This window comes from Homarus americanus, unplaced genomic scaffold (genome assembly GCF_018991925.1).
Source record: "Homarus americanus isolate GMGI-L3 unplaced genomic scaffold, GMGI_Hamer_2.0 scaffold25013, whole genome shotgun sequence".
In the NCBI taxonomy this organism is placed as follows: Eukaryota; Metazoa; Arthropoda; class Malacostraca; order Decapoda; family Nephropidae; genus Homarus; species Homarus americanus.
Genome location: NW_024722158.1, coordinates 4,713,381 through 4,727,227, shown reverse-complemented (window position 1 = coordinate 4,727,227; position 13,847 = coordinate 4,713,381). Strand labels below are relative to the sequence as shown.

Sequence of the window (13,847 nt, the reverse complement as noted above, 5' to 3'; positions counted from 1 at the left end):
GGGGTGTAGCGGGTGGCACGTCAGCGTTGAGGGCGTGCGCTACATAGCGGGTGGCGGCGCGGTGGCGGGACATATGGGCGGCGGGCGGGAGACAGAGGCAGGGTAGGCCGCCCGCAACTATTGGGTATTATCTGTTTCCTGACATATCGTCGCCTCACGATCATAACCTGCAATGTCGCACTCACCCACCACGGAAAAATGGCCTCTATGGCAGGCGACCACTGTGACAATATCCTAAGAACAACAAATTATTGGAAAGTGTGTTACAATGCAAAAGCTAATGTATTCTCCCTGCACCTGTTTCATCGTTGTGGCGCGCCTGATCAACCAACAGTAGCCAATCACGACGCAGTTCCTGCCCCACCGACTTACCAGCCCGAGAAGCCCCGCTGGGATTGGTCGGCCACCGTGACACAGGCCGCCCATTGGCTGCGAGAAGGGATGCGCGCGCAAACTGTATCGCCTATGGTCCCCTGATAGATCAATATGATTGGGAGGTGTGCCTGGAGAATCTGGTCTCGTCTTCTTATAAAACAGTATCTGCGAGAATAACTCTATTAGTCAGTTTTCGTTTGGTTATAGCTTGTCAGACACAGGCTAAAGAGTCGAAGCTAAGTTGATTTACCGTAACAAACTTTGTTTTCTGCCACGAGGCCTCCAGTTGCGGGCGGGCATTATTCCCCTCCTGATCCGTCTCCTGTTCATTCATCCAGATTTAAATCATTCAGAGTGACTGGTAATCGTCCAGAACGGCAGAGTTGATAGCGCGGTGTACTTTTACCGGACCTAATTGGTGGCAGTGTCAATGGCGTGGTTGACTCGGTGAGTTGGCCGTGTGAACTGTGGTTGTGCGGTGGTTGTGTCCGTGCTGGAGGAGGCACGTGCCCCTGGCCGCTGAGCTACGCCCGCGTCGCCCACAGGTCTGGACGGCACCCACAACTATCACCTCCCCTTCCCGGGTCCTGTTGCCGCCGGCGCCGCTGGCTCCTTGCGCCCCTGGGAACACAACATCGGCAAGATTTCACTACCGGCGGGCACCACGTGGCCGCTGGGCCTGGGGCGGGCGCCCGTGGACGTGGGTGTGGGGCTCGGCGGGGGCGGCGTCCACCTCCAGCGTCACGAGGTCAAGGAGGAGGTGGGCGGCCTCATGGACGTGGGAGACCGCGGAGAAAAACGCAAAGTGGAGGACTTCTCCACACTGTACAGCCTCGACCACGGCCCGACAGCCGCCGCCACGCCCTCCCACGGACCCACCACGCCCCCGCGTTCCCTACCCGAACAGACAGGTGAGAAATTTACCTGCCATTACACAGGTGAGACCAAAATTAGTTGTTCCCCATAGTGAAGGAGCCAGTCATATCCACCAGTGTTATGTTTCACTAACACTACAGACGTGGCTGGCTCACCAACTAGACCTTCTGAAACATCTCGTACACAAGTGACCATTACAGCCTCCATGCGAGAAATTTACATTCAGTGAAAGTTTCATTATTCAGATCAATAAATTGGACCTAAATGGTAAGAATCAAGCCAGGCATAACCTATCATATTTTCTAAAGTGAAGCAACTGTATTGTTACACAGACACCCACAAACATCAGCACTAAAGAGTAAACCTTAAAACCCTAAGTGTAGCAGTGAGGGGCACGGCACCACCTGAAGGACACACCAGCTGGGATGGTTACTGTCTGCCTGGCCACGACCACAACCACCGATGAGTGACCAACTGTAGTCTTGGCAGCTGAACTAAAAAACTGGGGCGTTAAACTTACCTACTGTATGTCGGTTGTTTTGACCTAAATTCAACTAGATGACGCTATACCAAGTTCATCTCATAATTTATATAACAATCTTAAAGTAATTACGGTTCTAGGATTGATAATTGGTGTGTGTGTGTGTGTGTGTGTGTGTGTGTGTGGGATCCATAGCCACAATAAATAAGTATAATAACCGAGAAATAACAAGAATTGTCTAAATATTCGCTAAACTTTTCCTCCAACGCATCATATTAATATTCTACCCCCCTCCACCCCCTCCCCCTCTGAACCCTGAAACACTGAGATAAACTCCTCCTTGACACAAAGCATCAAGGAGGACATCCACCAATCCCTCAGTATAGCGGCGTGCTGTACAGGCGGGGAACCTCAGCTGGGCCGCCCAAGCTCATCCACCACACCCAGGGACCGAGACGAGAGACTGACAGCTTGAGTACAGTAGAGTCTGACACAGCTTGAGTACAGTAGAGTCTTGAGCCCAATTCATTAAAAAAATGGATATTCTTGCCACGGAAACAATCACTGTCTTGCCACAGAAACAATCACTGCCTTGCCACGGAAACAATCACTGTCTTGCCACGGAAACAATCACTGTCTTGCCACAGAAACAATCACTGTCTTGCCACAGAAACAATCACTGCCTTGCCACGGAAACAATCACTGTCTTCCCACGGGAACAATCACTGTCTTCCCACGGAAACAATCACTGTCTTGCCACGGAAACAATCACTGCCTTGCCACGGAAACAATCACTGTCTTCCCACGGAAACAATCACTGCCTTGCCACGGAAACAATCAATGTCTTCCCACGGAAACAATCAGTCCTCCCACGGAAACAATCACTGTCTTGCCACGGAAACAATCACTGTCTTGCCACGGAAACAATCAGTCCTCCCACGGAAACAATCAATGTCTTCCCACGGAAACAATCAGTCCTCCCACGGAAACAATCACTGTCTTGCCACGGAAACAATCAGTCTTCCCACGGGAACCATCATTGTCCTCCCACGGGAACAATCACTGTCTTGCCACGTAAACAATCAGTGATCCTAGCGAGGGTAAAACAGACTTATCATACCACTAGTCTCTAAAGTGAACCACTAATCGAGACAATCAGTAAATTATCTTATTATAACTGTTATTATATAGGTCTCGGTGCTTCAGTTGGGAGGAATATGAAGTCCCTAACACAAGTCCCGAACACTTGCTGACAATTTCAGGACATAACTACATATGACCTGAATTGCTCGCTTCTATCACGATGGTAGTAAAATTTTCAACCTTTAGTATTTTTGTTATTATATTATTATATTTTAAATATAATAATAATAATAATAGTAATAATAAATAATAATAATATAATTTGTCATTGCTCTTAGCCTTATTATTTTTATCATCAAATTAAAGCAAAAATTAAAGTAATGAAAAATAATAACAATTATAACAGTAATAAACAGTATCAGATATAATAAAATGAAAAATAATAATAAAAACAATAAAATACTACTACTAATAATAAAATTAATAATCAATAATAATAGCACTCAGTTTAGGCAAGTACTTGATGAGAAGCGAGACACACACTGGGCAGACCAAGAATACTTTAAGATACCCCATAAAAACAGAGGGCGGGGCAGCAGCTTGTGGCCCTCACCTTCTGGAGCTGTACACAGAGACGCGCCTCACAGCAGCTTTCGGGACGATTATTATCAACTTGTTAAATAATCACAATAAAAATTTGATAACTGTATTGGGTATGATAATAACTGTGTGAGTGTGCAAGAGTTAAAATCAAATACGTTAATGAAAATACTACTACTAATAATAATAATACCACTACAACTAATAATAATACCAACAACAATACTACTACTTCTACTACTACTACTACTAACCACTACTACTAATAATCTTCACCACAATCACTAAATAAAAACAACAACATTACCCCACAGCTCCTAAGCTAAACACAAGTTGACACGCGTCCGCCACAGTGTCCACGGGGTCTCCAATTACTTTATTAGCACAACAGAACACAAATTACCCAATCGTGTCGTTATCGGGGGACGGCGCTACAGGAAAACATTATTGTTAACTTATCAATGGCCTATATCGTGGCTGGCGTCAGAACCACAATCACGAGGGGAGTAAATCTTCCGTCAGTGAGATTAAAGACGGATTTTCGTAATTATTCTATTGTATTTTGTGTATTGTATTTATTTTTGTATTTTGTATTTGTGTTTTGTGTTTTATGTATCTGTTATGGTATTTGTGAGTGTCTTTGTAATAGATTAAATCAAGTTATGAATCTTTCGGACGCAGTTATTAACGGCTTCGCGCCCCAAGTGACAAAAACACTATGACAAGTCCCACCAAAGCTAATGCAATTTTTTCCGCAATTTTCTGCTCTATTGAGTGTGTGCCCAGCGTCTAATATCCCGTGACTACTCTACCCATACCCGCCTCCCAACCCCTGCATACCCAACGTGCCCAGGAATATGATTTAAGAAATGTTTCCCCAAAATGTCGTCTTCTGGGGCTCCCATCTTTTCTAAAACATCTTTAAATATCCTGAAAATTGAATTATACGCTTCAATGAAAGTTAATAATGGCGGTATTAGAGGATGTGATAGAGGTATTAATGAGAGTTTTATATTTAATACATCCGGACGCGGTCACTTATTGGGCGGGAAGAGCCTTGTTGGACACAGTGTACACAATGGCGTGCCTACCGGAATTTACACGCGCTCACCACCGCCAAGATGGACGCCTCCCTCCCTCTCTCGCTCGCCTAACATCTTACACTCTCCTGAGGGAACATAATACTTACCCATCCCTCCATCTACTGTAGAAATTGTGTCTCGGTGGAATATTATGTAGAGGTGGCGAGGAAGAGCGGCGTTATGTAGGGGCTGGAGGGGTCCATCAAAGCCCAATCTGTTGGAGTGGGTTTTAACAATGGTGGCAGCGGTGACAGATGACCCGCCCGCCCTCCACCCCGCGCCTCAACCACTTCAGCTGTTTCAGAATTTATGTTTTTATTCCCCGATGTAAAGTACAGCTTCCTGAAGTATACATTGTGATCTAATAACTTGTTTACAATACGTAAATGATTTTATGACTAATGGTATGGCAATATTTGATTTCTTCTTGGGAATGAAATATCTTAATTATAACACCAACGTTTTCCAGTCGACAGCTTCAGTGAGTCGAGGAATATTTTGACGTACTTGAGAGAGACGAACTACCCAAACTAGAAGTGATACAGCTGTGTACGACCATAGATTTTAACAATTAACTTTGGCAAGACTACTTTTTGTACCTGCACTTAAAATTTTAGCCAACAACAAACTCGGGCAAAGTCGAGTATCCCGGCTTGTCCATATGCTTCCCAGTCGGCCATATTGGACTCGTAAAACAAAGTGACGGACATATAGAGGAAGACTTGACCTTTTCTTTGTCTGAAGGTAAATTATAAGTCTATGTCTGTTATATGGCTGATGACGGACAGACGGGTGGATACAAACACCTACAGCAGTATAAGGGTCAATAATAATAAAATACAAGACATGTTACAGTGTCTGAACATTTAGTGACGTGAAAGATACCTGACCTAACTTAACCTAACATGATTTAAACTAAACAAGCTTAATCTGTCTTTACTTAATATAACAACCTAATCAAACATAACTACTTTACCTAACCTAACCTCACATTAACTTAACCTAACATTTAATCTAACCTCCTTAACTATCTTAGCCTAATATAACTAACCTAACCTCTACTAGCTTAACCTAATTAACCCAACTTAACTCTAACCAAACCTGACCTAATCAAAAAAACCTAACCTAACTTAATCAAACCTAACCTAACCTGACGAAACATAATCTAACTTAAGCAAACCTAAATTACCATATACTTAACCTAATCTAACCTAACTTAACCTAACCTAACCTCTTGGATGATGATGACTGACCAATCACCACGCTGGACACTTAGTTACTGTACTCAGAGATGGGAAGAAAGTGTTCTGTTTTATTCATTATTTCTCTTTATCTCTTTCTTTTATCTTTTTTAATGTTTGTTATACTCTCTCTTTTGTTCTCTTCTCTCACTTTCTCTTTTTCTTTCGGACATTCTCTCTCTCTTTCTCTCTTTTACATTATTTATTCATAATTCTCCTCTCTCTCTCTCTCTCTCTCTCTCTCTCTCTCTCTCTCAGCTAACACCCTCCATCATAAAATTCAGATTTATAAAAAAATATATAAAAAATCTTTTAGTCATATAACAAAATGAAGAAAATATATCGAGGGTTTTATTGGTGCTGCACTGCTGCTGTTCTTCCCAGCTGCTGCACTGCTGCTGTTCTCCCCAGCTGCTGCACCACTGCTGTTCTCCCCAGCTGCTGCACCACTGCTGTTCTCCCCAGCTGCTGCACCACTGCTGGTCTCCCCAGCTGCTGCACCACTGCTGTTCTCCCCAGCTGCTGCACCACTGCTGTTCTCCCCAGCTGCTGCACCACTGCTGTTCTCCCCAGCTGCTGCACCACTGCTGTTCTCCCCAGCTGCTGCACTACTGCTGTTTTCCCCAGCTGCTGCACTACTGCTGTTCTCCCCAGCTGCTGCACTACTGCTGTTTTCCCCAGCTGCTGCACCACTGCTGTTCTCCCCAGCTGCTGCACTACTGCTGTTCTCCCCAGCTGCTGCACCACTGCTGGCCATGGTAACATCCCCAATGGCTGCATTATTTCTGCTGTACGACTGTTAAAACCTGCTGCTGCACACGTTACTCCTTGGATTTTACTCATCTGCTGTAAAATGCTGTTCCGTTTCATGCGTTTCGGCCATATTTATTAATCGTCTCATCTGTTACACCTTTATCACAACAAACACACGAATTGTATGATATTTATATTGTTATACATATATTAACTGTTTATTTTAACTTAACTTTCTTTCATGTAAGGTTAGGTTAGGTTAGGTTAGGTTAAGTTAGGTTTGGTGATGTATCTGAGTACATGCTAAGAACACACACACACACACACACACCCTTAAACCTACCCAACTATTACCCAACATCCACCTACCCCTTTCCTTCCCCACTCCCTACTCCTCTTTTCTCCCCACTTACTCTATTCTCTTACCCCTCCCTCCCTCCCTTCCCCCTACTTACTTTATGCCCCGACGCCCCCATCCCCTATACACCCCTACCCTATTACACCCCTCCTCCCTCCCCCTATTACACCCTCCCCACACCCTCCTCCCTCCCCCATACACCCTCCTCCCCATACACCCTCCTCACCTCGGTTACACCCTCCTCCTCCCCACACCCCCTCCTCCACCCCATTACAACCCTCTCCCTCCCCATACACCCTCCCCATACACCCCTCCTCCCCATACACCCTCCTCCACCTCCCCATTACACCCCCCCCACACCCTCCCCCCATACACCCTCCCTCCCCCCACACCCCTCCTCTCTATACACCCCTCCTCCCTCCCCTATACACCCCTCCTCCCCCTCCCCTATACACCCCTCCTCGTCCAGAAATAAAGTAAATATATTCACCAGTTCGCTCCTAAGTACCTAAGTAATGCAGATTGACTGGCCACATTTGCATACCTCGAACAGAAATAGATTTTTGTCACACTTTTCCACTCGAACACATGACACTGAGGAGAGGAGGGACAGTCTAACAGTCATATATACAGTCAGGGGTGTATAAGTTACCTCCAGTCACTTTGAGGAGGAGAGAGGGGCAGTCTGACAGTCATATATACAGTCAGGGGTGTATTAGTTACCTCCAGTCACTTTGAGGAGGAGAGAGGGGCAGTCTGACAGTCATATATACAGTCAGGGGTGTATTAGTTGCTCACAGTCACAAAAATCTGTCAATTACATGTAAACTCCTGAATCTAAACATATTTAGGTGTGTTATGGATGTCCTTCACACCTGTTCTGCATACCTATCCAACATACCTGATATTTTTGTTATTGCTTTTAATTTAAGATCAAGGGATCAAAATTGGCATCACACACACACACACACACACACACACACACACACACACACACACACACACACACACACACACACACACACACACACTCTCTATCTGAATCCCTGATATGATCCTTTAAAACTAATAAAGATTTACTCCTAAATTAAATCACCATAGTGAGCATTTTTACTCTGGCACTGAGTAAGTGAGTCAATCAAATTTCTTTACCCAGTCATATGAGGTGAGATTAGCTGAGTTTAGGTTAGGTGAGGTGAGGTGAGTTTAGGGGGTCTGGTGGGCTAAAGCGGCCTATTATAGTGTTATACAATGATCTCCGTCAGTGAGTGAGTGAGTGAATGAAGGTACTATTCATAGTTATGTTATGTAATAGTAAATAAATGGTTTAATTATTTATTTATTAGTTCACTTAAAAAAAAAACAAAAAAAAATCCCAAACTCCTTTATTTTTTACTACATTTCAACAGTACAATAAAGAAACCCACACTACTATCTGGGCTGCCACAACACAGGGTCCATCACCCCCAAAAAATATATAAGAATTTTAAGAATTTTCCCACCAACCTTTTTTCCCCAATTCCGGAGGTTCATTTAAAAATTCAATTAATCTACATGACTATTTCCCAATTCCGGGCTTAATAAAAATTCAAACTATTTTTTCATGTGTCTTCAAATTTTTGTAGGTCCATTTATGAGAGTTGGGGAAATTTTGGGGGGTCCATTTATAAAAGTTGGGGAAATTTGTGGATTGTCTGTTCTAATAAGGGAATTTATTGTTCTTCCCGCATCTATAATCTTAAGGTGAAATAAGCTGGGGTGGATATTCTTCAGGTGTCAATAAAATAACCACCCTAACCTAACTTGCCGTAATCTAATCTAACGTAACCTAACTTAAACCTAAAATTTCAACCTGTGCTCAGATATATGTACTAAATTGTGTTGATTTTGAGTACATTAAGGGTCACATTACAACAAGTACTCAAGGAAATGTGTACTAAATTGTACTAAACTGACCCAGATCCACCTTAAGTTTATATTAGCGCATTTACCTTACGTTATTATTTGTTACCTTAACTTACCTACTTACGATAAAATCTCAAGTGACATGGATTCAATATTTGTCGTCGTGTGTGTGTGTGTGTAGAGATTGACGTACATGTATGTGACAAAGAACACACACACACACACACACACACACACACACCGCCGTCTGGCTACAAATCAATGAACCTCCTCCCAGCAGTGGTGGTGTGTAGCGTGACCCGTCCTGCACCTATCTACAACCTGCACCTATCTACAACAACCTACAACAACCTGTACCCACAACCTGCACCTACCTACAACAACTTGCACCTACCTACAACAACCTGCACCTACCTACAACAACCTGCACCTACCTACAACAACCTGCACCTACCTTCCACAACCTGCATCAACCTATAACAACCTGCACCTACACCATCATAAAACCAATAGAATCCATACATAAGGGGAGGAGGAGGAGAGGAAGGAGGGAGGAAAGGAAAAGAGGGAGAGAAGGAAAGGAGAGAAGAAGGGAGAAGGAAAGGAGGAGAGAAGGGAGGGACGGAAATGAGAGAGAGAGGAAGAGGAAGGGAAGGAAAGCAACACAGCCACATCAACACAAGTACCTCTGCAACAACACAAGTACCTCTGCAACAACACAAGCAACACAGCAACAGTTGCAAAGGGGCAAGCACAGGACCCACAGCCTGGCATGCTGGGACAAGGGTTTGTATCAAGATCACACAGGAGGCACAGTAGGGAGAGGGTGTGGTGGAGGGAGGGGGTGTGGTGGAGGGAGGGAGTGTGGTGGAGGAGGGGGGGGGAGGGGAGGGGGTGGGGGAGGGAGGGAGTGTGTGTGGTGGAGGGGGAGGAGGGGTGTGGAGGGAGGGGTGGAGGGGAGGGTGGAGGGCGGGAGTGCGGTGGAGGGCGGGGGTGTGGTGAGAGAAAGGGAGGGAACCAGAAGAGGGAGTGGGGAGGGAGGGGGGACAGATGAAGGGGTCATCAACACAAACACCAACAGTATTAGCCTCGGACAGTGTGTCGCCGCCGTCCACTTATCACGGATTATCGCCGCCCACCTCCACCCGCCGCCCAATAATCGGACTCATCCCGGATTACCACGTATTAACTCGCTCGCGGCAGACGGTGGCGGCATTGAGTGGTGCGCGGCAGGTGGCGGTAGGCGACGGCGGCAGCGGCGGCGACAAGCGGTAGATCACGGGAGGTGGAGCGGCGGCGGCGGCGGCGGCGGTGGTCCAGGGCGGCGGACCATCACAGCACAAACTACACTATTTCACCGGGGCTCGAACGGGGGTCCTACCTGGCGGTGTGTCGAATCTTATCCATTAACCTGGACTGGGGTTTCTACACTCGGCCCTTCCTACCACACGACACCTGCGGTATCTTCCTACAGGTACGGTACCTACAGTAGCTATGAGCCTGACTCGGGGGTTATTACGTTAAGTGTTTACCTATAGACAACACCTCAAAGTCCTCCATCTACTCGTGTACCTGTGGCCGTGTACCTGGGGTCTCTACAGTGGGGTACAGTACCTTTGTCAAGTTACCTATAAGCTCTCCCTCCTTCCTTACACACACACACACACACACACACACACACACACACACACACACACACACACACACACACACACACAGGTTAAAAAACAGCCTCGTACCAACTTTAAATCCCTGATGACCCTTTAAAATTCATTAATCCCCCTAATTGAGCCCCTCTAAAGCTCCTAACGACCCTAGTGAGCGATCTGCCTCCCCCTCTCTCTTTCTCCCCCTCTTCCTCCCTCCCTCCCTTTTCTAGTTCTCTCCTTCCTTTCCTGGTTTCCTCCCTTCTTCCCCCTCACCCCCTCCACCACACAAGCACCACGCCCTGTCAACACCCCATCTTAATATATGCACAAACTTGAAGGCAGAAATCAGAGTACCCAAGTATATACAGTACCTCCTAAGTCTTAATTAACTTCCTATACATAAAACAAAACAAAGACAACCCAGGATATCATTTTTTTGTTGCTTAAGATAAATAAATAAAAAATAAAAAGCTATTATTAGATTTATATTTTTTTTACTACTATTTACGACAAAATTATAACAAAATCCCAAGATATAATTTTATAGGGATTTTTCTTAATACTGAAGAAAAAACGGGAGATTTTATCCTGGAATCTGATTTAGATATTTTCTTTCATCACAAGTAGGTCAGCATCTACACACACACACACACACACACACACACACACACACACACACACACACACACACACACACACACACATACACACACACACACACACACACACACACACACACACACACACACACACACACACACACATAGTCCTACTCGACATTAACAAACTGACACAAACAGACAGACAGACAGACAGACAGACAGATAATACAATACATTTACTCACATTAATATATACTGTACATGTTGAACCAATTATAATATTTAAAGGTTATTTACTGAATGAATATCTATCTATCTATCATCTATCTGTTTATCTATCAATTTACATATTTATCTAGCTACCTACCTATAGTAACTATCCATCTATCTAGCAACCTACCAACCAACCAACCTACCAACCAACCAACCAACCAACCAACCCACCCACCTACCAACCAACCAACCAACCAACCAACCAACCAACCAACCCACCCACCAACAACCCCACCTACCCACCACCTGCACCTACCAACCAACCTACCCCTAACCAACAACCAACAACCCATCTACCTACCAACCAACCAGCAACCACCAACCAACCAACCAACCCACCCACCCACCCACCCACCTACCAACCCCCACCTATCAACGGGACGCCCCCTCCACATGCACCAACACAGCAGGTCAGCCCCACCACTTACACTTGACTGTGTTTCATCGGCTATCAGTGCCCATAAATAATTCGATTGGGTAAATGTATAATTGGATTACATATTAAAACAACTGTATTAGGTAATATTGCGTCAATTAATTAGAGTTTCAATCCGTGGTAATACAATTTAGAGGCACCGTCAGCAGGTGTGTGTAGGTGTGTAGGTGTAGGTGTAGGTGTGTGTGTGTGTGTGTGTGTGTGTGTGTGTGTGTGTGTGTGTGTGTGTAAGGTGGCCCGGCCCGTGTTGGCTATACTGATTTGTTTACCTGTGTTTGGGTTTCTTAATTAATGGGCCCTAGTCCTGACGGGTTCCCAAACTTACCTTAATCAAAGTGTTAGGTTAGATTAAGTTGGGGCCTATTACGACAGGGGCCCAAGTGACTAGTTACCTTAATCTATTTAGTTGCGTCATCTAGCTCTATATACACCAGCCCTGTATGACTCACTAAAGCAGCTTCAATCTAATATTAAAATAATATAATTATCTCACTTATATATTCTGAAGAAACACGAACCCCTTTTGTTTCAGTAAATTCTAATAAAACAAAAGATAAAACCATTATAAAAAAGTATTAATAATTTGATTAAGAATATTTACTTTGTTTTCTTATTTTGAAGTTATAAAGAAAAGTTAAGTTATAACAAGGATAAGTTTATTTTCTCAAGTCAATAACAAAATAAGATCAATGATAAAACTGTGTGTGTGTGTGTGTGTGTGTGTGTGTGTGTGTGTGTGTGTGACCTGCACTACATACCTGACACATCCCATCTCACCTGTCTATCCACCTGACCTGTATCATATATTTATAACACCAAGTTGACCTAAATATCAACCTCTATAGAGTATATATGTATAGGGGTGATGGGTAATGGGTGAAGGAAGAGGTGGTACTGGGTGATGGGTAATGGGTGAAGGAAGAGGTGGTACTGGGTGATGGGTGAAGGAAGAGGTGGTACTGGGTGATGGGTAATGGGTGAAGGAAGAGGTGGTGATGGGTAATGGGTGAAGGAAAAGGTGGTACTGGGTGATGGGTAAAAGAGATGGAAGATAATAAAGAAAGAAGAAGAGGAAAAAGATGATGAAGAACAACAACAATAACAACAGCGACAAACACAACAACAACAAGAAGGAGAAGAAGAACAAGGAAAGAGAAGAAGAACAAGAACAAGGAAAGAGAAGAAGAACAAGGATAACAAATAATAAAAAAACAAGGAAGAGAAAATACAACAAAAATATTACGTAAGATAAGTAAAAAAAAAAATAATAAAAATGTTAAAGAAAACGGGGTAAAGCATTAAGGTCCCAGGGGTAACTCGGACATTTCCCCCCACCCCCAGGTCTAATGATTCTCTTGAGGTAATTAATAACTAAGTTTGAGTCTTTTTATAACTCACGCCACCGTCTGTGTGTGTGTGTGTGTGTGTGTGTGTGTGTGACGAAAGAAGACGAAACGAGAATCACGAAGCTTGAGAAGTTAAGATGCTGTGGGGGCGAGGGGGGGGAGAGGGGGAGGGAGGAAAAGGGGGAGGAGAAAAGGGCGAGGGGAGGGAGGAAAAGGGGCAAGGGGATGGAGGGGAGGGGATAGTGTTATTCCGCTGGAAGAATCGCTGGTTTGCCGTGCGTGAAGGTGGTCCGGTACTGCACTGAATTTTTAACTTTGGGGCCTTGGTTCGATCTATCACCACCCCCCCGGCCACAGCCGAAACACACACACACACACACACACACACTGTCTATCAGTCTGTCTATCTATCTTCCTGTCTCCATCTATATGCCTATCTATCTATCCGTCTATCTGTCTGTCTGCCTGTGTACCCAGTGACTCTTAGCATTCACGAGGAGGAAAAGATCACTAACTAAGAGGAACATTTTTCTAAAGTTCTTAAACATTTCTTAAAAAAAACTCAGCAAGAACGTTTTAATTTGTCCTTGTCCTTTTTTGTTTTTGCTTCTAAAAAATTATATAAACGATTTTTTTGGGGGTTATTTTTCAGTTTAAAGAAATATATACAGTATATACTTTTGTGTGGGGGAGGGGGTGGGTAGGGGATAAGTGCCCAAGATATTTTAAACTAAACTTTCTTGTTGTTTTAAATGTATATCAAAATGAGCTCTACAAAGTATTTTCT

The 13,847-nt window shown here is 44.3% G+C and overlaps 1 protein-coding gene across 1 annotated transcript in view; it reads left to right on the top strand.

Moving 5' to 3' along the window:
- Nucleotides 1-558: 558 nt before the first annotated feature.
- The window catches only part of LOC121862130 (homeobox protein unc-42-like), a 75,861-nt gene continuing 62,572 nt past the window's right edge, over nt 559-13,847 (top strand). The window contains exon 1 of the mRNA XM_042360143.1: nt 559-1,313. Within this exon, the coding sequence (XP_042216077.1) occupies nt 1,148-1,313 (166 nt within the window). The 5' untranslated portion in view covers nt 559-1,147. The remainder of the gene's footprint in view (nt 1,314-13,847) is intronic.